General features: G+C 40.2%; 1 protein-coding gene across 12 annotated transcripts in view; it reads left to right on the forward strand.

Annotated features, from left to right (window-relative positions):
- The window catches only part of COL25A1 (collagen type XXV alpha 1 chain), a 306,551-nt gene that overhangs the window by 198,013 nt on the left and 84,168 nt on the right, over window positions 1-24,370 (forward strand). For 8 of the 12 annotated variants that reach the window (XM_080592133.1, XM_080592134.1, XM_080592130.1 and 5 more), the window contains 5 exons: window positions 5,200-5,226; window positions 5,392-5,418; window positions 16,825-16,896; window positions 17,813-17,920; window positions 21,271-21,306. In XM_080592133.1, coding sequence (XP_080448259.1) covers window positions 5,200-5,226; window positions 5,392-5,418; window positions 16,825-16,896; window positions 17,813-17,920; window positions 21,271-21,306 — 270 coding nt within the window. Of the gene's footprint in view, window positions 1-5,199; window positions 5,227-5,391; window positions 5,419-15,892; window positions 15,953-16,824; window positions 16,897-17,812; window positions 17,921-21,270; window positions 21,307-24,370 lie in introns of all 12 variants that reach the window. The other 4 variants (XM_080592140.1, XM_080592141.1, XM_080592136.1 and 1 more) reach the window with 3 other exon arrangements.

Raw genomic sequence — 24,370 nt, forward strand, 5'->3', positions numbered from 1 at the left:
ATGTGTAAGAATTCAGATCATTCTGAATGCTTGTAAAACCAACATAAATCAAATACTGGCTTTTGAAGAGGTCCTCCGAATGTTATCTGAGTGAAGACCGTAAATGTTACTCTCTTGTTTTCCAGCACTGTGTCCTCTTGCCCTTCCATTCATTGTACATGTATTTATAATAATGTAAGGGTGGTTTAATTGGAAATGAAAAAATTGAAATGGGATTTTGATGGTCGTTGCCATCCCCCCCCTCCAAGGGAAAAAAAAAAAAAAAAGTAACCTGCCAACAATCTTGTACATGGCTGTTGAATGGATTATGGATTTGACCTCGATTTCAGTTTTGTTCTTGGCTGGCAGGTGCCTGGAGGGCTTTCAGTCTGCTTTAGAAGGTCTTGTTTTAAAAACAGTAGTATTTGTCACCTAATTATGAATGCAGATTTTGCATGTGTTTGTGATTTACAAGGCCTTCTTTATGTGAAGCAGGCTATAAACTCTCTTTGGAAATGTATAGTAGTCTGGAGCAGATAATTACATTTTGAGAAAAGAGCCTCTGTTTCCAGTGAAAACACTGTAAAGTTATTTCAGAAATGTTCTGACCTCAGACGTTTCATATAACTTACACAAAATGCTTTCACATTTGTGCAGCAGCTAGTGGCTTGATCTCTGCCATCTCATAAATGAAAGTGCAGAAGTCTCCTTGGGAAAAAAGCAGGATGTCTATGCTGTGGCCTACAAAGCTAGTGTTATTTTACTCACTCTGTTCTTTGTGTCTGTGCCCTTAAACAGAAGAAACCTTGCCCTCCTTTAAACAAATCTGTCTCCTAATCACACTCCGCCTCCGCAAACCTAACTTTCCCTCAGATTTTTCTTCCTCCCTTCCTCCACTCAATGTACACACACTAATAAATTCTGCAGTAAAAACCTTGGGAGAATTTCTCAGCACAAATGGAAAGAAGATGTCAAAGACCGAGGATAGGAATTTGTCTTTTAAACTTGCAAAAACAATAGAGAACAATTGAAACAATGGGAGAAGAGCCAGAGATGGGCGAACAAGCCATGCAGGAATTGCATTAATTTTCTTTCAATGAAACCCCACTGTTTCTCTTTGATAACATCCAATAAGCTATTTTTGTTTGGAATTGTTTGTTTGTTTTTCTAACCTCTTGGTGGAAAGGAAAAACATTGCAAATACAAGTGCAGAGACTTGTGAGAATGTTCACACCAAAAACACTCTCGTGGCCTTTTGAAAAGCTGTTTCTAACTTCTCATACAATACAGTTGTCATATATTGATGAAGGCTTTGTATGAAAAGTTTGTATGCTGAAAGGGTGACTTGATAGAAACAATGGCATGTAGCACCTGGGGAGAGCAAACATCAAATGGTCCTAATCCCTGGCTTCACCCAGCAGAGAGCAATGAATGGAGAACAGACTTCCAAATATGATGAGGACACGTAATCTTCAGAAAGCCCTGCCTGGAGAAATGAGGACAACATTTCATTGAAATATGTGATTATCTCACAACAACAACAAAATGTCTGGGTGTGGATTATACTTTCATAGAATCATAGAATATCCCGAGTTGGAAGGGACCCATAAGGATCATCAAGTGCAACTCCTGGCACCGCACAGGTCTACCCAAAATTTTAGACCATGTGATTAAGTGCACAGTCCGATCACTTCTTAAATTCAGACAGGCTTGGTGCAGCGACTACTTCACTGGGAGCCTGTGCCAGTGTGCAACCACCATCTCGTGAAGAACCTCTTCCTGATGTCCACCCTAAACTTCCCCTGCCTCAGCTTAACACCATTCTTGCGGTCCTATCACTGGTGTTTACAGAGAATAGGCCACCTGCCTCTCCACTCCCCCTCGTGAGGAAGTTGTGGACCGCAATGAGGTCTCCCCTCAGCCTCCTCTTCTCCAGGCTGAACAGGCCCAGTGACCTCAGCCGCTCCTCATATGTCTTCCCCTCTAGGCCGTTCACCATCTTCATCACCCTCCTCTGGACGCTCTCCAACAGTTTTACATCCTTTTTGTACTGTGGTGCCCAGCACTGCACACAGTACTCGAGGTGAGGCCGCACCAGCGCAGAGTAGAGCAGGACAATCACTTCCCTCGACTGACTAGCGATGCCGTGCTTGATGCACCCCAGGATACGGTTGGCCCTCCTGGCTGCCAGGGCACACTGCTGGCTCATATTCAACTTGCTGTCAGCCACAAACCCCGGATCCCTCTCTGCGGGGCTGCTCTCCAGCATCTCGTCACCCAGTCCGTAAGCATAGCCAGGGTTGCCTCGTCCCAGGTGCAGGACCCGGCACTTGCTTTTGTTAAACCTCATGTGGCTGGTGATCGCCCAGCTCTCCAATCTGTCCAGATCTCTCTGCAAGGCCTTTCCACCCTCAGCAGAGTCTACAACTCCTCCAAGTTTGGTGTCATCAGCAAATTTGCTCAAAACACCTTCTAGTCCTACATCCAAATCATTTATAAAGACATTGAAGAGGACTGGCCCTAAAATGGAGCCTTGAAGAACCCCACTAGTGACCATCCGCCAGCCTGATGTGGACCCATTTAGAACAACCCTTTGAGCCCTGCCCGTCAGCCAACTGCTCACCCATCGGATGATGGTTTTGTTTAGCTGTATGCTGGACATTTTGTCCAGTAGGATCCTATGGGAAACCATGTCAAAAGCTTTGCTGAAGTCCAAAAAAGATCACATCAGCTGGTTTCCCTTGATCGACTAGATGGGTGATCTTATCATAAAAGGAAATCAAATTTGTTAGGTGGGACGTACCCCTCATGACCCCATGTTGGCTGAGACCAATGACTGCATTTTCCCCCAGGTGCGCTTTGATAACTTCAAGGATCAAACAAAATGTCTGGGTGTGGATTATACTTTCGGGGATCTCTTAGCAGGAAAATCTGCAGGGGATGGACACACAAGGGCCACCTTTGCTGGTGGAGACGGCTGAGCATATTGCCAACAGTGGTACCAGGGAGACGGTCTAGCAGTTCACCGATCTACTGGCGTGGTTCAGCCTTGTTTCTGTCCCATTGAGCCAGCTGGGACAGTCTTTGGCATCCTATTTTGTACTGGCTGGCAAGTCAGTGGCAGGCATGCCACAGGACAGCTGTGAGCCCAAACCCTCAGCATGCAGGAGTACCCTTGGGCGTTAAGAACAGCACTGAGCATCTGGATGAAAGCAGTAACATCTGCCACGATCGCAGCAAGATCCAAAAGCCAACATCTGTCTGCAGTCTCAGTCATGTCATGTTATCTATAATTTCATGCCTGAGATCCAAGAAATAGGATTCTGACTGTAGCAGATGGGGGTCATGCTATTTGTAGTTTGCAGCCAGTAAGATATTCAGAGCCTGTAATGGTTTGATAATTGAAGGAGATAGAACAGCCACAGCCCTCTGCTTGTGCTCAGTGTTCACCATAAAAAAAAAGCAGTAACAGCCAGTTCTGAGTGATTTTTAGTTCTTCCTATTCCACACTTAGGGTTAATAATGGTGTGAGTGTGCAAATTCGGTAGCTTGGTGGCACGTATGTGTGTTTTAAAAGGGGCTTGTTGAAAATGATCTCTGCTGTAATGTCATGTCCAAGTAAACACATGGAGCCTCTAGCTAGCTGTGGACTATGTTGTACGTGTTTTCCAGTATGTGTATATATATCTTTGTATATATATATATAAACCTGTGCATTGGAGAGGGGCAATATGGGATCACATATGAAAAAATAATAATAATGTAGAGACCATAAAGATATAGTAAGGTTGTATCCAGTTGTTTTGCTTCATCCATTTCTGAAGAGGCCAAGTTCATGCAGGAGAACAGGAAGGGGGCAAGGATCATAGTGAGTGGTGCAGGTGGTTTCCACTCAGCCTGCAGTGAGCGCTGCCCTTCCTACAGGGGATGCAGGAGGCCAGGTAGCAGACTTGCTCTCATGTCCTCTGCAGCAGGTGGAAGAAGTGGCAGACTGTGGAAGGGGAGGCATATGCTTTAATTCCTTGAAAGATTCAGCAGCAGGGGCTCTTCTCTGACATGCATCAGAAACCCTTAAAAATAAACAGAAAATTATCTACAATAGGAATTCTCAGACTTGCATGTGGTTGATCGCATCTTTAATACACAGCAGACTGACCTTCCCCGCATTTGCATTTACATGGCCACTTGAATTTTTACAAATGAAAATTGTGAAATGGCCGAAACACGCTCAGCTCAGTAACCTCGGTTATTTCTAATTGTGTTGCTGGTAGCAACACAATTTGTTCTACATGCAGCATGTGTACATGCACACACGATGCTCTTTCTGTTATAATGGTGGACCCTGCCAGCTTGGATGGATCCTTCTCTGTTTCCAGCTGCTTTCATATGTACCTCAGGTCCTTTGTAATGGAACACCTGCGTAGCTTTCAGAAAGCTAGAGGTAGAGTCTGCACTGTATAAGCAGCCAGTTCTCTGCAGACCTCAAGCATTTTTATTCACAAGCCACTAATCTGAAAACTAGTGTTTTAGAAAACTTGCTGGTAGCTTTCTGAAAGGTGCTCAAAAAAATAAAAATTGTAAAGGACCTTGCTGGTTTGTGATACTGTCGCCTTACAGTTTGTCTGGTGGTAAGTAACAATCAGTATTACGTCTGCAAAATCATGTTACACAAATTTCTCATAAAAGAGCTTATTTTACCTAAAAAGAGTGTGCTTGAGACTAAACATCAATTTCGGTGTTTCCAAAGATAGGAATGAAAGCACTACTTTTAGATTCCCTAATCCATTTTTCTTTGGCAATCTAAGCTAAGAAGGGTGCCAAAATAAATGGCAGATTTATAAGCCTGTGAATTTATTAACCACACTTGCAAAGAAGTTTTGCAGGATTAGAAAACATTTGTTATCTGATAAGAGATAAACTGTTGCTCCTAGCTGAAATTAATAGAAATTTTGCCATATCAGGCATAGTTTTGCTCGTCAGAGCAGTCTGATTTAGCACATGGAGTGAGCAAACTATTCAAGGAATAGCTGCACAGTGACTGTTATTATTACTGTGAAGAAGCTGTCTCTGGAATATCCCTGGTATTTGGTGTGAAAAATTGTAAGGGAATACTTTGTTATGAAGAAATCCCAGGTTTGCTCAGACCTCTTTCTGCAGTGTCGCAGACTTCACCAGTACCAGCAATTCATCGGTTTAAATCTTTGCTTCTTTTTCTTTCAGGGCCCTCCTGGTCCAAAAGGCGAGAAGGTGAGTTGATGTACGGGTGACACTTCCAAGGTGAATGGAAAGCCGTCGCAGCATGAACTAAAGACACAGTTTGTATTGACGCAGTGTAATGTTAGATTATGTACGAGAGCTGGGTAGCACACAGATGCTGTGTTAAACCTATCATCTCATCTTTCCACTTTGCAGGGAGATCAAGGTGATCAGGGCCCTCGGGTAAGCATCTTAAAAAAAATGTTACACTTCCCCTTCGCTGAGTAGGCAATTAGTCCTTAGTGCAAAACTAAATTAAATACACTGTCTGAGCTAATTATGCTTATTAGCTGCATTTACCCTGCATGTTGAAGTCAGTGTCTGCAGGACAGTAATACTGAACGTGACCAGATAGTGTCTGAGAAGACTTAAGTAACAATAGTAAGTAATGCTTTAAAATAAAAAATTTCCCTTGTGGGTGGAAGCAGGTTTCAGTGATTTTGCTCTGCTATATAAAAGTTGGCTTTCCTAACCAAACCTTTCAGTTTCCCCAGCAATGTTTTCACGCCTTGCATGGGCTCCCACAATGCAGAGGGCCAGTGGATTTATAATAAATGTAGTTCTAGATTTCACGTAAAATATACCTATTATTTAGTAAAATGTAAACAAATACTTATGCATGTACTAGCTCTTTTTCGTGACATGTATGTATTTAAATTTTTTAATAATAACAATATTATGACTTCTTAAACATGTCCAGACAGACAGAACATGGTTTAGATGTGGAAACATAAAGGTTGTTTTAATTTTTAAATATCATGTTCATTTTAATAGAGAAATAAAGAGGAATACAGGGGTGAATATGGCTGTGCCAGTTCATTGTTCTTTACATCTGTGCTTCATTAAAAGAAGTTTGGTTAAATCGTTTTAATGATACAGTGACTTTCTTCTTTACTTGCATACTTGGTGCATATTTCCATTGATTTTTTTTTCCTGTCAAATAAGCAGAATATTTTGAATTTGTGATGTTATTTATTTTATTATTTCTTCTTACTTTACTTTTTTTTTTTTTCCCTAGTCAGTAAAATTATCTAAAGTCACCACATAGTTATCTATTGGAATTCGGTGTTGGTGCTATCAGCATCATATTACCTGCAGGGTTCAATTACTGTTGTGTCCTGCTTTACCAAGACACATTCCATGTATTGGAGGGCAGTAGAGTCCTCTCTGGACTGTACAGATCATGGTTATGGTTACTTTGAGGTGCTGTTAAATCAAGTGCTGCTAAGAACCAAAAAATACCCAACCTAAGGAATTTACATTTAAGGACATTATGAAGTTATTTGTGCAGTAGGGGCTGCCAATTGAGGCTCTCTGAATATAGGAGAGGAGTTGAATGAGGTCAGCAGAAGAGAGGAAGAACTGGTGAACAGCACGTTTTTGAAATACATGCTTAGGTATTTTTCCCAGTCTTGCTGGTTTTCCCTCTTTTTCTGAAGTGGGCTTGAGTGTGTTCTATAGTAGCTTCTTTTTTTTTATTATTATTCTTTTTTATTCTCTCTCCCCCCCGCCCCCCCTTGTGTATTTCATGAGCAGTAAGTACTACGATGCCTCTGACCACTTTGTGTTTCATAGTACAGCAGTTCTCTCTTCTGATGACTGTTTTCAGGGTGAATCTGCTCACCTTGATGTGCCAGGGGATTTGGAATGTAATTAATGGAAATTATGTGTGCCAGCCAGTCATGCACCAAATGAAACCAAACCCATTTAAACCTGGTTGGTTACCTTTACATATAGTTTTCCACCTATGTCAAATAAATGTTTTTGGAGGTGGTACCATACCCTGAAGTGTGGTACCTGTAGATGACTCTGGAATTAAGTCAGCATTTGGATGCGACAAGTTTACAAACAGATTGGATAAAATGTCTGAAAGTGATGGACATTTTAAAACTAATTCAACTTTTAGAGATATAGAACTTGAAGTTTGTGATATTTTTACGTATTGTTTGAGACTAGCACATAGTTTAATAAAGATTTTATTGTTCCAAGTTATTTTTATGATTTGGAAATTTTTAAATGATCCTTTATTCTTTTTGAAAGTTGCTTTCTTTCCTCCTGTTATTTTCAGAGAGTAAAAGAAAACCATTTAGTAAAAGAAATCCACATAAAATGTGGAGACTCTCCAGGTCAAGGTGGGACCTTAAGCTCTTAAAATCCTGCTGAAATTAAAAGGAAAAACATTTAAGAAAAAAAAAATAATTTATTTCTGTCCCTGTATATACCATTTCAGATTTTCTTTCTGTGTCTTTAAATGTTGAGAGATTCTTCTTTCTGAAATCTCAAAACTTCTTATTTTATGATCCCTGGAGATGATGAGTATATACTGAACTTATCTGAGATTCAGGTTTACTTGAAAATATCTTCAATAAATTAAAGTAGTAGAAAATTGACTCTCCAAACACTGCCCAGAAACTCATATTTTTAGAATAACAGGTCTGAATACTTTGTCTTTTTTTTGAAGAAGAAGAATCTGCAATGTTTTCTTAGGTATTCAGAAGTAATTTGTTGACCAGTCTTCTTCATTTTACAGAGTTGGAGTAAGGACTCTGGTTCATAATGCCATGTGGCCTAATCCACTTATGTCCATATGTAAGCAAAAGCAACATTCTAGTTGTGTGGAAGATGTAGACGTTCATGTTCTGAGAGTGAGCTTGAACAGCAGATTAATTTGTGCTTTGATCTCGTGAGACCACAAATAAAGTAGTGGTGGTGAGTGCGTTCAGCAGTCCTAATCTTATTTGAAGAAATGCCTTTTTTATTTTTTATCTTTAGATATTTTTATATCAGATATCTTCTCACTACTTCAGCGTACTGGTAGACTGAACATTTAGGTCAAATGCAGAACTAGCTTTCCTCGGTACCAGTTAAGATACACAAATGTTAGTAAGTCTTTTAAATGCTTTTCTTTTTGCAGAGGACGTGGCTTTGTGACATGTCCATGCAGATTTGCATTACTGTACTGAGCCATGGCAAAATAAAAAATGATGGTTCTTAGCCTTTGGGCTCTTAGAATAAATGCTGATGGATGTCAGTCCATTTCTTCATTCTAGTTGCTCAGCTGCTCTATCCCAGCTTTAAAAAGCCTTTGAAGGTTTCATAATGGAAGGACTGCAGAGTATATGTGTTCTGAGTAGAGATTGTACGCTGATTAATGGAAATAGATGTTCAGAGGTGAATATTTGGGAGTAAAGCAACTTGTACTGTGTCTTAAGTGGTCTGTTGTTGTCCTTCTGTAAATGATATAATAAATATCTTCTGTCCTTTACTTCACGTGCATGAGAGATCGGGTCTAGAAATCATGGGCTAGCAGCTGGCTTTAAATTGGTTTTGGTCTAGGTACAGTGAGAAGCTCCACAGAAGCCATATTGAAGTATTTTCATGAAATTACTTTCTCCTTTTGGTATGTTTAAGTAAATTTTCCTCGCTGCTGGCTTTGCACAAAATTGATAACATCTCTCAAACTTCTTCAGCAGAAGAGATTAAGTCCTAGAAAAGAAAGGTATTCAGAAGTTTATTTTATTGTGTTAACCTTTATTGACTTGAAGATGAAACAGGTTCTTTATCTACTGTTAAACCAGTTGGGCTCAGGTAGTGATATAATGTTCTTTTCTATTTAACCCTTTCCTCTTCCCTGTTTACTTTTAATATATTTACTCTTAATTTCCTGCCCCCTAAAGAGAAATCACTGCTTTGCAACATAAATTTTGCAGGTTCTACTCTTCTGTATTGGAAAACTATTTAAAATTTGTCTAATATAGACAGACTTAGGCCTGAAAGCAGACTATTTACTGAAATAAATACAAGTATATGTGTATATATAATATAAGTACAGGCTACATTTTTAAATTTAAGTATTATTTCACTTGTTACATTATGGACACCACATTTATAAGCTGTCCCATATTAAAGGGAAATTGAAGATATATAAGAAATACATTTTGACCTGATCTTTTCTTTAAAAAAAAAAAAATAATTAGGCTTGTTTTTAATGTGTGTGTATATTATCCTTAGTTAATATGTTTTTAAGAATATATAGACAATATTTTGGGCCTTTTTCTGCTCCTACTGACAAAATGGGGAAAACCTTTTTTAACGTCATTAAAATTAGTTCTTCATTCATAAATCAGAAAATACTAGTTACAGAGTCATAAATAAACCATGTTCATTTATTCTTCACCTTCTTTTAAAGCTATCTTATTTTGTCTTATTTTTCATTTGAGAGTTGGCACATCTTTTTTTAGAAGGGAACAGGTCTGCTTCACAAAACAGTAGAACGTAAATTAATCTGACTTACTGGGAGTCTTGCTTTTGATGAGGGCAATTTTTGAGGCATTGCTAACTGTAGCAAATGCAGGTAAATCAGTGTTATAAATAGGAAGCTTTGCTCAAATCAAACCATAGATGCAGCTGATTTGTATCCTCATCTTGTCAAAGCAAATGTATAGTATTATAGTCTGAGTTTTATTTTAATTTAATATAATTTTGCATAACTTAAGCCTATTCTGTCAGTGTCTTGGTGAAGTTTGATTATATCCTACCGAATGTTCCTCATAGCTTTTTCCATAAATACTGCTCATTAATTTTATCTGCCTTAATAGAAGGACTGCTCAGCTTTCTTTAGCATAAATTAGTGTTGTCCCCAGCTGTTTTTCTTTCCTGATTAAATATTCTTTGGTTTCCTTTATATGAATATGCTGTCAAAAGCTGCAGCAAATGTGAAGATATAGTGATGGTGCTCCCTAAGCAATATTCCTACGTGTGTATAAAAGAATGTTTTCTGTTTTGCTATGTGTTATTTAAAACATAATTCACACAGTACTGCTTTCAAATCATGCTTTACTAATATGACTACCCATGTAGTTATTTTTTTATTGCCTGATGTGTATAAACAAATTATATTCCTAGTTCTAAACTATATCTAACCACTGTTTTGAACTATACTCCTAATGTGCCACAATAAGAACGCTGAAAAAACTTACATGATTTCTTCTGTTAACATAAGTTTAACTGAAGGAGCCTCATTGAGGAAATTTGCCTGTAAGCAGTTAATTCTGAGGCTTTGTTTACTTATCTGTTAAAAGGCAGTAGAGGTATTTACCTGGTCCATTCCTGGGAGCAATTATCTGTTCTAGTTCACCAGTTTTAGGTGGTCGTGGCTCCACTGTTTTCCATTAAGCTGAAGGGCAGGGTAACAAATTGGAGTGAAGTTAGGAAAGAACTGAGATTGCACTGGCTGCCCACATTGCCTGGAGCACTGGGACACTCAGACTTGAGATGCCATTCAGAGGAGAATTCTCTTGGCAGTGGATGACGCTCCAGGGCCCAGCTATGCCTTTGATGTCCTGCTCATGAGGTACCGCTGGGGAATGCAGAACAGCTGTGACACTAGAGAGTGCCACATACCTGCTCCCAAGATGAGGATGTTGTCATTCCCATCTTAAGAGCTAGGCAGTGCGTGTCTTCAGTCACCACCCGTCAGTTTGCATCTTGCCCCTTTTTAGTAATGCCAGAGGAATGGTGAGGAAGGAAGTCTCTGTACATCCTGTTCCTTTTTCTACAGCCCTGTCCCGTGACAGAAAACATTATGTAGGCGTTTCATCTCAGACAGCAGCTGTCCTGTAAAATACTGCAGTACTGAACACTTGAGTTAGAGCAATTTGATCAAAAACAGCTCTTCAAATTTACTTCGTCCAGTCCTAACAAATATCAGAGAAGTGTTTCGAACCACTTACCTGCTTCACTTAACTGCGGTGGATATCGAATTTAAAAAGTAACATGATAAGACATGACAGAAGTTTATTGCCGTGAGGACCAACTTGGTTTTGGGGCAGACCAACCCATCTTAGATTGAATAGGATGTTTCCCACCAGTTTCAGTGAGAGCAGGTATGACTTCAGAAAGGATATCTTCTGTAGGTCAGATTGTGGTCACTCATCAGAACTTGTAACTGAGTTGTGTGGAGAAGTTATTTGCCTCACTGAAAATTCATCTAATACTAGAACTAAAATAGATAAGTGCTGGCTTTTCCCAGTTTTGTTCATTTGGAGTGCAGTGTCAGGCAGAGTTTACAGTGAAAGTACAGAGGTCACTATGGAAAATAACACTTTTTTTTATAACGATCCATTTCTAGTCAGAGACAGCTTGTGCTGGTTCTTAAACATTGCATTTTTATTATTTTAATACAAAATCTGAATTGTTACACAATATATTCAAATTATAACTCCTTGCTGAGCGATTGCCTAAGTGAAAAAAATTCCTGGATCCTTGTCTTGTTGTGGTGTGCTGCTTTAGTTAGCAGCATTACTGATGGAGAAAGCAGCAGTTATGATAAAAGGGATTATATAAAAGAGGTCCCGCTGAGAGTCCATGGCACTGTACAGAGTGATACCAAACACTGTGTTCCCCAGGGCAGGTACAATAATTAGCTGCAGGACTGGCACTCAGTCTGAGGGATTAATTAGAACTGGAGGTGGTGTTGGGGGAGGGAAAGCAGCCATAAAGAGTGTCAGGATCACTCTGGCCTGAAGCCTGTGTGATTTGATGTGAAATAGCAGCAGCTGGCTGTAACCTTAGGAAGTGCAAGTGAACAGCAGGTGGTAATTCCTGTCTCATTTACCATGTCTTCACAGGAACATGTAAGCTTGTGCAGTTTGGGTTTATTGGCAGGTCAGAAGGAAAATCCTAAGGAGGACTGTGACATTTACTGCACTAAGCAAATGCAGTAGTCAAAAGGGTGTGTATGCAGTGCAGTATAAAACCACTAATGTAATGTTTGTTGTTATACCTGCCATTCAACAAGGTTATGATAACCTTGTAGTCTTGGCCTTGCGTAGACCAGTGCGTAAAACTGAGTGTACTATGAAATATCTAGGACCGCTAGTGGGAATGGCATCTTTGGAGACTGAGATGGATGTCAGAGGAGAATTATTTCATCTGAGTAGGAAATCAGAGGCAATGATGTGAGGTTCTGCCATCCTTCAGTTTTCTCTGTGACCGTTGTGTGGGAACGAGTAGGCTTTACCTGTGTTTCCAGGCAGGTAAGCAGGACAGTGTATAATATGGTCACAGGCCTGTTAGCTTCCACCTAGCATCATTTTTTGCTTGGAGTTTGGGCAAAAATTACAGCGGGATCTGCAACAAATGTGTTAATGTAGAAATTGTAACCAGCTAGTGTTTCAGGGTAAGCCTGAGTTGCTGTCAGCAGTAGAATTTAGTGGGCCAGTGGTCTCTGTTGATCATTGTAGTGTTTTGTACTCTGTGAGGGCCTCCCAGGGTGTAGAACAAGTGCCCTTCCTATGTGCAGTTGAAGAATCAAACCAAATAAAGAGAAAATTGAGTAACTTTGAATCCATCGTTGAGAACAACTTTAGATAGAGAAAAAATAAAACAGATCTAGGGGATATTTGAGGCTATATTTATAGCAGAGTGACAGGAAAGGAAGAGAACTCATGTTGTGGGAAGGATAGATCTTTTTATGCCTTTTTTGAAGCTCATTGTTTGCCAACATTATCCTTCATGGATGCCAGAAGATGCAGTGCCTTCTAAAGCCTCCCACGCATGCAAAAACTATACACTTGTTATAATTTCTTTGCTGGGTTCCATTTAATACTCCTGTATTTCTGGCCTTCTCCTGAAGCGCATGTTGCATATGGGGAGACAATCTAGGTTCAAGGCAGCACTGCGTTTTTCTGACCATTATAGAGAGATCAGACCTAATGCATTCAGCTCCGGGCCCCCCAGCACAAAAAGGACATGGAAGTATTAGGATGAGTCCAGAGTAGGGCAAGGATGATGATCAAGGGGCTGGAGCACCTCTCCTGTGAAGACAGGCTGAGGGAGTTGGGGTTGCTCAGCCTGGAGAAGAGAAGGCCCTGGGCAGACCTTACAGCGGCCTTCCAGTACCTAAAGGCAGCCTACTAGAAAGCTGGGGAGGGACTCTTGTCCGGGAGTGGAGTGATAGGATAATGGCTTTAAACTACAGGAGGGTGGTTTTAGATGAGATATAAGGAGGAAATTCTTCACTGTGAGGGCAGTGAGACACTGGAACAGGTTGCCCAGAGAAGTTGTGGGTGCCCCATCCCTGGGGGTGTTCAAGGCCAGGCTGGATGGGACTTTGGGTAACATGGTCTGGTATGTGGTGTCCCTGCCCATGGCACGGGGTTGGAACTAGATGATTTTTAAGGTCCCTTCCAACCCAAACCATTCTATAATTCTATGAAATTGTCTGCTTTGGGCAAAAGAAAGATGGCTTTTTCCCACTTGAGAACATGTTGGAAAAGGTTGTTGCTGAAGGAGGGGAGGGGGTTCTCTTTCTCATAAAGTAAGCAGAAACCTTAAGTGCTGATAACTACTCTTGAACTTGCTTATGTAGTATTAGGAAGCATTGAGAATGGACTGTGAAGTGCTCTATGGAAGTGTTCCTGTGTGGAGCTACGCAAAACTTTCAAAGCTCTTTCTTTTATTCTCAGCAAGATTTTTACAATCAAAACAGTATTTTCAGAGTATCTCCTTTCTTAATTATTTTCTCTCTCCTTTGTATTCAACATGAAATAAATCAAATGTAATAATGAGATTTAGTTTCCCCTTTTTTTCTCCAAAATGTCAAATTGAAATTATGCTACGTATAGTGGTAACTATGAAAATAACCATGTAGTAATCCTAAAGGCTAATGAATAAAAATGAACTGGTTAAAAGATTTTCTGGTAATCCCCTTTTTAATAAATCAGATTTAAAATTTATTGCATGCTGCTTAATTTTTAGATCTTTTGTAGGTTTCTTGTTTGTACTCATTTCCATTACATGGGTATAGTAGTTTTATCTAGAAGAGGAACGAACCATGTGCACAGCAGGACTAATGAGTCACAGATGTAAAGATTCTGGCACATTACCATCTAATAATTTCTTAAATTTATATTCCATAATAAGATAAATGCATATTTGATACATCTGTTTTCTAAATGATGTACCATTCCAGTCTTAGCAGTGTTTCGGGAATGAGTCTCTTAAAATGTTTGGTGGCTTAGCCTTTTTTGGTTTTGTTTTCTTTTTATTTGTTTCTAAAGAGGAGATTTCAGGTCACCAACCAATGCAGTTAGCCACATCCCGTTCCAAAGTGGGAAGGCTGGTAAAACTGCCTCCGACTTGATGGGATCCACTTGCAGGGTCTCAACTTCCTCTTATCTCACAGCATATCAAGAGCAAAGTTGCTCAATGCATCTCAAAGGCACTAGTGAAGGACATGTTGTGCGCATCAGAATATAACTCTGCCTTTTTTTTTTTTTTTTTTTCCTTTGGAAAGACCAGTATGGTCTTTGTGAACCAGAGGATCTTTGTTGTCATTGCAGGTGGAGATGCACAGACCAAATACTTGTAATGATGACTCTCCTGCAGCTATCAGGCTGCTCTTGCCTGTTGGTGCTTTCCACAAGGCCAGCTGGGCTGCAGGGGGCTCGTGCACCATGGCTGCCCCATGGCTCTGTGGGCTGCATCATCAGGGCTTTCATGCAGGACTTCTTGGTAGCCGCCTTGTCTGGTGGCCAGAGCCAGGTGCAGCCTTTCCTTTCATAGGTGCCAAACTGCCACCCTGCAGGTCTTGCAGGGGGCTGTGCCACCAGCTCCTTCTCACAGAGGTGGCACGTATGCATGCGTGCACACAGGGAGCTTAGAGGTACAAGACCATATTGTATTCTGTATGCCTCAGCCTGATGTGTCTCAGCCATTTCCTGGCTCTCCATGAGCAAACCTTTGAGAACCTCTGTTTCAGATAGTGTGCTGTGCCTGGAGGACTGGAGGATTTCTTATTTTAGGAATATACTTCTCAACCTCACAAAACTTCAGCTTTATCAGGAGGTCAGGAGGTCTGATTTGCACCCTAGAAGGCAGCACAAGAAGGGTGTTGAACTGAGAGTAAAATTCACCCCCTGTATTGCCACAGCAGGCCATGATTGCCATGTGTTTTTTTTGTTTTGTTTTGTTTTGTTTTTGTATCAGTACAGTATAAGTTCTGCACATCTTGGTAGAGTAGAATGTGAGAGACCACATGCAGCATACAGCACTTGATGGGAAGAATTTTGCCCTGGTTATGTATGTGTTGAAAATGTTGACCGTGGCCATTGTGGACTCCCCCAGATCTAGCAGTAGATTGTTGTTCAGTGTTTATAATTGTGTTTGTATTACCAGTTTATGTGCTGAATGTCATATGTTAAACAGAACATGAGGAGCAGGATGGTAATTCCACAAAATGCCTCAAAATCCACTGTCACAGCTGTCAAGTTTTGTGGCAATCTGGAATCCAAGCTTTCTGCATAGCTCTCTTAAAGTGTTGTAGCACATTTTGGTTGAAAATGACTCAGTCATCAGCTGGCCGATAGCCTAACAACTGTCAAACAATCATAATAATTTATTGTAATTTCAAGAAAAGTCACCTCTGAGCAACTGCTCCTTCTAAAATCTGTTTACAATGTTGTGAAGTAACAACCTACACGTGCAGCGTAGTGCAAACCTAATTCTGTTTCCCGTATGACAGAGAGGCTGTTCCCTGTCAGTAGGCAATGTGGGGTATACTAAACATGGTGTTTGTTCTGTTTGTCTGTTAGTAAATTGTCTCTGTGCTGTTTGTGTTGTGCTGTTTTGGTACCATGTTATGCTGTGTCCCTAGGGTCTGCCAGGCTTCCCCACAGTCGCTGCTCTGCACAGTAATCAGATCCTCACCGTCAAGGTTTGTGGCTGACACGTACGTGTTCAGTCAGGTCTCTCTGTATCAGCATAAAAGTGCACATGAAATAATCGTTTTTACCATGAGATAGCCATGAATCCTTGTGGTGGACCTAAGTCAAACCTCACTGCCTTTGCCTTGGTGTAAGCATTCCTGATGCAAAATGTGGGATCAAGTCCATAGCTGTGTACAGTGCTACCACCGGTAGCACACACTTTCCATGTGCTCTTGATCAGTATTTTATTTTCAGATGAAATTTTTTTCTGTAGTTCTGCTTCCCTGAGGCATACAGGAGTGTGGAAAACGTCAGTGAACTGGTTATATAGAGAGTGAGTTATCTGTGTTAGATATCCAAAGTTTAATCTGTATGTGCTGATTTTTCCAAGTGCATTTGCAAATTAAACAGGAAGGACTGAAGCAATCTGGTCAAGCTGGAGCTCCAGTCCTTATTCAAATGACACCATTCTTCATGGCACAATATGCTGGTTAGAAAATCTGACTGAAAGCTGAACTGGTGCTTTGTCTCTAGAAGCTTTGCTGAAAGAACAACATATAAAGATACTGATTCTCAGAGCCTGGATAATGAAAAAAAAGAATAATAAAAGTGAAGAATTCTCCCAAGAAATCCGTGGAGAAAAAAGTTACACAGTTAACTGCATATGATTAATTCATAAAGCAGTATGTCCTGTACTTTAGAGGGAAAATTCTCCGAAGGAAAAAGCACAGCTTCTATCAGACAGAAGCACCGGTTTATATAATTTTAACTATTACAAGTCTAATGAATATATCTTTATTTCTTTCTCGGGCCTTCTGATGTCTATTCTTCAATTTTCTCATCTCTGATCTTCAACTTTTGACCTCACCTGCCTGATCAGATGGTGTTTCCTAAAATCAATCATGGGTTTCTGTCTGCTGATCAGCAGCTCATTAAACGCCGCCTCATTAAGGTAGTGCTTCATCTCACTCGAATCTGGTTCTTCTTTACATTCAATTTACTTTCTGCTGTACCTTTTTGTCAGATGCCTTCTTATAGCAGGTTGTTCATTTGAAAATGTTCTGGAATTTAAGGAAGTGTAAATGAAATTAATGCTTAAAATACAATGGGTAGCTTTGCTGAGTGGTCCACATTTAAGATGCAGTCAGCTCTTTCAGTGGTTTGTGGTGGTGTGCTGGAAATTAAATTAGCTGAGCACCATTTTTGGTGTTTTATAAAAGGGAATGGTAATAAGTTTTGAAACTTTCTTAGAAATTGTCTTTTACAAATTATTAGGTCCAAATCATTAAGGGTTTTGGCTGATTATAAGTATAAAATAGCTCCCCAAAACAGACGAAAAATTCTGTACAACTTTGGGGGTAAGCAGTTATTTTCCATGGTAATGTTTGAAGTTTGTCCACGTATCATTGATGGGCTTCGGAAAGCTGCCAAGTGAGCCGTCTAATTCTTGCACGTGACTTTTTTGGTTTTGTTTTTGCTTTAACTTCAGCTTTGTCACGATTGTGCCAATCACGAAGTGAAGAGCTGCTTATTGAAAACAGTTACTCACTCTGGAAAAGTGGATGAGTAAAATATTGCAAAGCTACCCCAAATTTTAGTGCATGTCCTGTGGTAGGACAAGCCGTATAGAATGCGAGCCTTCTGCTCTGTGGCTAATTGGATGGGACAGGTACAGCCCACTGGTCTTCAAGGCAAAGTGCTGTCTTTGCCATAAGGAGTGAAGGATGCCAGTGTCTAGCTTATGGCAGCTTCTTCCAGCTTGTCTTGCGTTCTTTCTGGGAAACAATGTCTTTTTGTGTGGTTGGTGCCTCGAAAGCAAACTTCTGATTTTTTTTATTTTTTTTATTTTTTTTTTTTTGCTGGTTTAGGGGGACCAAGGACAAGCTGGACCCCCTGGGCCTCCAGGGCCACCAGGACCCAGAGGTCCCCCAGGAGATACTGGCAAAGATGGTCCTCGAGGGATGCCTGGTATTCCGGTGAGTTAGTCTGTTGGTGTCCAAATTCCTCTCAAGTATGCGCCAGCTCCGTTTCAAAGATGGTTTGTGAAGTAAGATTGGCAAATAAGACACGTGGAAGCTGAACCACAGACAAATTTCATAGTGTACCTGAAGTCCCCCCACCACACACAGCAAATTCATAGCAGGGCCAAGAGTAACACCTAGGTTTCTTCTCTCCCACTCCTGACAGTTTTCCCCACACGTTCTAAGGTTTCGGAGTTGCTCATTGATGTTTTAATAGCTGTGTGAGGAGGGTCTGCCCCGCTCTACAAGCAGCAAATGTTGCTGCTCAGACTTCAAGATAAAGCTGAATTTGAGATTTTACATGGACTGGCTTGGATTCTTGCTTCCTAATGATTTAGCCTCAAATTATATAATTATAGTAATAAACTGCTAAATGCCGCCTAAAGTACGATAAATGTTGGAGTGAGATTTTGCCATCTTTACACAACTATAACAGTACCATTTTATTTGTCTCATCCCTTGTATTTCATCAGAACTACCAGCAGAATATAGTATATTGCTTATTGTTTGTTTTAGGCACAGGATCAGACCCACAGCCCATAGCACTTCATGATGATCACTTAATCATTGAAGTGTTACAAAACACTTTGTAAACATCTATATAAATGCAGGACTTTTTTTTTTTTCTTTTTCTTTTTGTGGAAATATGAGTATATTGGTTTTGTAGTTTGTGACCGGTTTTTTATTATTTGTTTGAAAGAAATACCTCTCTGTTCATCACAAATGCCATTGTATTATCAGTGTGGAAACTGAGTGATAGGCAGGAGACATGTCACAAGTCTGAAATGTCACAAGTACAGATGTACATGCAACCCCACACCCATCATAAGTAAAGATCATAGCCAAGAGGATACATAGGGAACTGCTAAGGTGAGGACCACCAGTGGAAAAAAGAAACAGTTTTTTCAAAGAAAAAGCATAGCTCATTATGTGGGGCCAGGACAGGAAGGCATAAAATGTCCATGTAAAGCTTTTCTAGGTAAAACCAAGAAAGAAAATGGCTAAGCTTCTGTTCTAGCCCTGTTCAGGTTGTCTTATTTGAAATTGTATGGGCTGTACAAATACAGTGTAACATCTTGATAATAGGAAGACTACTAAAATTTTCTCTGAAAATCCAGCAAGGCTTGGCACTTGAGGCCTGTAGTACACTAGGTTTTTATCCAGAAAAAAAACCACTAGGTTTTTATTGCTCTGCCAAGTTCTAGCACAAGGTTACGAAATGACATTAGAAGTCTGTTGCTCACTACAGTGCTTTACTTTGGCCATCTAGTTATTTCTTGTTAGTCTTTTAATGCAGTAAAATTGACTGCATTCAGCAGAGTTTCTTCCAGTTTAAAATAGTGAGGGCTGAGGCTGAAGCCACAACCAAATTTCTGACTGCAGGGATACCACTTTTATAATTCACATACAAGAGAGTAGGAGAATCAGCTGGTGTTGCTGGTCACAATCTGACTGTGGATTGCTTGGGTTTTTTTGCTGCTTAGCAAAGGGAACATTAGTGTTTCTCATAACAGGGAAGTAATGTATTTTATGCAATGAGGTCATGCCATGTTATAATAGTTCTGTAGTGATTTTGACTTTAAATGGCAAGAGAGGGTTTCTTTTTATAGTTTTTTTCTTTTTTTTTCTTTTTTTTTCTTTTTTTTTCTTTTTTTTTTTTTTCCCCAGCTGTGGCTATCTTAAGCCCTATGGAAAATCAGTTTATAGTACAGCTTTAGAATCAGATACAACAAGGACTCAGATAGAAACCAACCAGATTGCTGACTGTTGTTACCATCCTCCTCCTTCCCAGTGTCCTGTATCCACAGGTTAAATTGCTGATCCTTGAAAGGCTTGTTCTTCCATGGCTGCATGATTGATACACAGTCGAGCGGGAGAGCAGTAAAGGAAATACTTGTCCCAGAGGCAGTGACAGCTCTGTATTTTTAAAAGGCTTATGCGGACCTTTTAGCTGAAGAGGTGAACAACAAAACAGTAGCTGTACTGTGTTACAAGTAGGGACGTTGCAGCATTACAAAGCTAGAGGAGAAAGTCCTTACCTTGGCCAGCCTCCATTATAAGGCAGTCATTTCCGTAAGCAAGTATTTCCTTGTTAGCGAGGAGCTTATAATCACCAGGGCTGCAAGAAAATGTTTTGGCCCCTGCCTTCCCCCATACCCATACACTTGCTGCGTGTCCTGAGAAAGTCCTGCACTCATGTCCCGAAGGGCCCAGGTGAGCAACTCCAGCAGCCATTGTGAGATTGCTGTGTAAGTCAGCTAGCAAGGCTTCAGAGGGAGCAAAAAGTCCAACCAGCTTGGATAATTTGCTGTCTGAAACCTGTGCTTGTGTTGCTTCTCTCTCACTGGTTTCTCAGTGTGTTTGCAGATGCTACATTTGTGCTTCTGAATGCACACCTACCCAGAGTAGCAGCTCTGATTCTGTTCAGTTGCCAAGAACAGCAGCATCAAAACAGTTCCCATCTGGTTTTGACAGGTTTTCTTTTATGACAAAGCTGGTAAAGATGTTCCTGCAGCTGCGCTGATAAAAAAAAGCGCCATGGATTGCCCTGTGCACATTTGGGTTTACAAGGGAGTGATCTGTAAACTAGATAAATAAAAATGGTAGGAACTGTGTTTTTTTGGATAGATATTTTTAGCCCATATTGCATGACTGATCCAGTTTACTGTCTCGACAGACAGTTGTATGTGTTCATATGAGAGGGAAAGGGAGAAGATAGGTTCTGACTTTATGTAGAGCTGTGCCTGCAGAAAGACTAAATTGGAAAAATGATGGGTTACCATTTTGAAACGCAATCCAGGTATTTAACAGATGAGTAATTATCACATGCCTTCAAAATCTCAATATTCATGGGTTTACGCAATATGATAATCTGCAACGGTAAGTTATGCATGCTGACTGTGGTGATGACACAGAACACTAAGTAATTTTGGAATATGTAAACGGTGGGATTCAGCACACGTGAAAATAACATTTCTCTGTGTTCTTTAGCACAATTCACTGGAGTGGAATATTATGATTGGAACCAAGGGACAGGGAGTCAGGACACCAGTGTTTGACTGTTGCCTGGAGAACTACACCATTAAAAGATGGTGAAATAGTACTTTGCCTCTTAAAATATGTGTGATTTGGCCTATTACTTTAAAAAGCAATGTGTATATGTGTGTGTATATATATATATATATAAAATGTGTAGTAAGTTGCCATATCTGTTAAAGAATGGAATTTTAAAAGTCAATGTTATGAGGTAAAGCAATGAATTCAAGACATGCTACTGAAATTATTCACACTTTTTTTTTTTTAAGGGTGAGCCTGGAAAAACAGGCGAACAAGGACTGACAGTAAGTACTCTTCCAGTTTGCTAAGAAACTGTAACAGATTTTTAACACCTTTTTTAAAATGAGGAATTCCAGAAAGCTTTATAACTGTATTTCCTAACCTTCCTTTGTCACAGTGCATTTGATATCTCATCTGTAAAGAATACACGAGAAAGACAAATTTCCTCTTTTTACATACAGTTACCTGTAATATAAGGCCAGCCAGTTCTTTCAGGTTGCAGAAACAGAGGGAAATAAAACAGCCAGGAGCACAGCAAAGCAAAAGAACCAGGCAAGGTGTGCCTGGTTTGTGGCCCCCACTTACCACTGTCACTGAAGTTGAGTCGTTTCCACCTTGAGACCATGGAGCAGCACAACAGCCATCTACTTATTTTAAGGGCCAAAATCCCGGCTGTCTCTGTGGCAATTGTTCTGTCCCTTTGCTTGATGGAACAGTGAAGGCTCAGTACAGCATACGGAAACAGAATATTATCCTCTATCCTCTCTCGAGGTTTGTTTTTTTTTTTTATTGTCATGTGTGGGAGAATATAAAAGCCAAATGAATGCACTTTTTCCAAATATTCAGATGTGGGAGAAGATGTTTTCTGTCACATCAGGAACTAATTAACCCTATTCATTTGGAAGCAAACTGAAGCTTCACTGGTTGTAAATCAGCTTCAGCCACAGGGTAAAGCATCAGAAGTTTCTGCCTGTCCCAGAACTGTGAAACATGCAGTGATATTTTTCATTAAGATCTCCCTAAACACTCATGGTCATTTTTATTTTTTATGAGAGATGACAGAATTGTAGCCCATGCCATGTGTTTTTGATTCCTGAATGCTTCTGAGAAGGAAGATTATATGCTTAGCAATCACTGCGGATATGATTACTACCTATTTGAATTTATGAAGTTTTAAACAGGTGTGATGATACTTTATCTTGACAAATTGCAATGCGTTTTGGATTGACAAAATCCAAAGTCTTTTGGAAGAATAAGCTAAGATTCTGAGACTCTGAAATATCTGCTGTGATCAGGAAGTTAGTCCTGTAGCTTTTCTTTTCAAAATAAAGTTTCAACAGAACCAAAATCAAAGCCTCTTAAAGGTACTACCTTATGTTTTAGCACATTTGTGGGTTATTTTTTCTTCTTTCCCTTTTGGTTTATGGTGGCCTATTGTTAATAATATGTATAATAGATAGGAAGAAGATATAGAAGTAGACAGTCTACAACTTCCTCGCGAAGGGGAGTGGAGAGGCAGGTGGCCTATTCTCTGTAAACACCAGTGATAGGACCTGCGGGAATGGTGTTAAGCTGAGGCAGGGGAAGTTTAGGGTGGACATCAGGAAGAGGTTCTTCACCGAGAGGGTGGTTGCACACTGGCACAGGCTCCCCAGTGAAGTAGTCGCTGCACCAAGCCTGTCTGAATTTAAGAAGTGATCGGACTGTGCACTTAATCACATGGTCTAAAATTTCGGGCAGACCTGTGCGGTGCCAGGAGTTGCACTTGATGATCCTTATGGGTCCCTTCCAACTCGGGATATTCTATGATTCTATGATTCTAAGGGTGTTTTCTTTTTTTTGTTCTGTTTTGTTTCATGTGTAATCTCCTTTTTGTCCTCTGGACCAAACTCGCTCAGATTCTTCAACAGTGTCTTCCTTCTGTTCAAGACCAGATCTTCAGGGTCACAGATTCTGTGAGGGTCTTTAAAGTCAAAGAGATTCCATCACCATGTTCAGAAGATTCCCACTGCTCTAAACTAGCCATCTGTGTGTAAGAACTAAACAACTGCTACTGAGCTGTTTCTCTAAATGCAGCTGTGTTTAAATAGGGAGAAAAAGTATTAGAAAATCAAATTAGCAAGCTTGAATTAGAGAAAGATCCCAGACTATATGAACTCCCAGCTCCAAATGCTTGGTCTAAAAGCCAGTCTCATGGCTTAAGCGTTAAGTTGTGTATAGATCAAGCAAAGAGCATCAGGGTATCAGGGAGGTAATTAATTTCTTTTTATTTTTCTTGGTGCCTTTGACATACCCTTTATGACAGTAAAGGTTTCCAGACTGTCTTCCATGTGGAAAGTGCTACAACTGTTCAGATACTGTCTAGCTTCTTCTAACATCTTCTTCCATCATGTATTTCTTTACTCAAATATCTCTTTACTTCCATATTGAAATTTGAGGCGCTGCTACAGAAGTTGCTGGTTTCCTGAAAGGTACACTGTAAATTGTGCTGCCAGAGAAAATAGGTATAGTTTGCTGTGGAGAACACAGGCCTACCTATAATTCTTTTTCCATATTATCCATCCATCTTTTCAAAGTAAATTATAGCACAGACCTCTGCCCTGAGGGACTTCTAGGTTAATATTGCAGGAACTATTTTGTAAAGACTAACCTTTGTTTCACACTGAGTCTGAAGTCCAAGTTAGCTTCTGGTTTTTCTTCCTATGAAGTAGAATCTGGGAAGTAGATGCACATAAAGCACTACCAGTCCTGGTCTCCCAGAAGTCCACCTGTGGGGATATACTGTGGATTCTGACTTGCCCTCATGTCCAAGACCCTTTCCAGTAAGAAGCCAAGTAGTGTGGCATGTACTCTGGTTCTTCTTCCAGAATGGAGGCAGGATACAGCCAAGGAGAGCACCAGATGCTCAGAAACAATCCCTAAGTTTTGGATGTACTTGCTGATGTTGGTGGAAGCCGAAGGCTATTTGTATCCTAAAGGAACACACTCTCAGCAGCTTTAAATCACATGGTGCTGTTTAATTCAAGAAGAGCTGCAGGCCTGACCTCTAGATTATAATAGTGGGGATAGAAGCTTTTCTTTTTCAAAAGTGGTTTACACTTGTGTTCAGTAACATGCTTCAGTATTTCTTGGTGAATATACAGAATATTGTTAGAGCTGATGAACTCAGTTTTAACCTCTGAACCAACAACGGCATAGCTTGAAATTACTCGGTTTTCTATTTTCTTTTCTTACAAGAAGTAGAATAAAACTCCTGAAGAGTGCAAGATGGTAGATAATGAGATAATAGCGTGTTTTCCAGTTTGTGTCAGAATGTACCACAAGCCTATTACACATTTGAGTAACTTG

This window comes from Anser brachyrhynchus, assembly GCF_964034855.1.
Source record: "Anser brachyrhynchus genome assembly, chromosome: 4".
Classification (NCBI taxonomy): Eukaryota; Metazoa; Chordata; class Aves; order Anseriformes; family Anatidae; genus Anser; species Anser brachyrhynchus.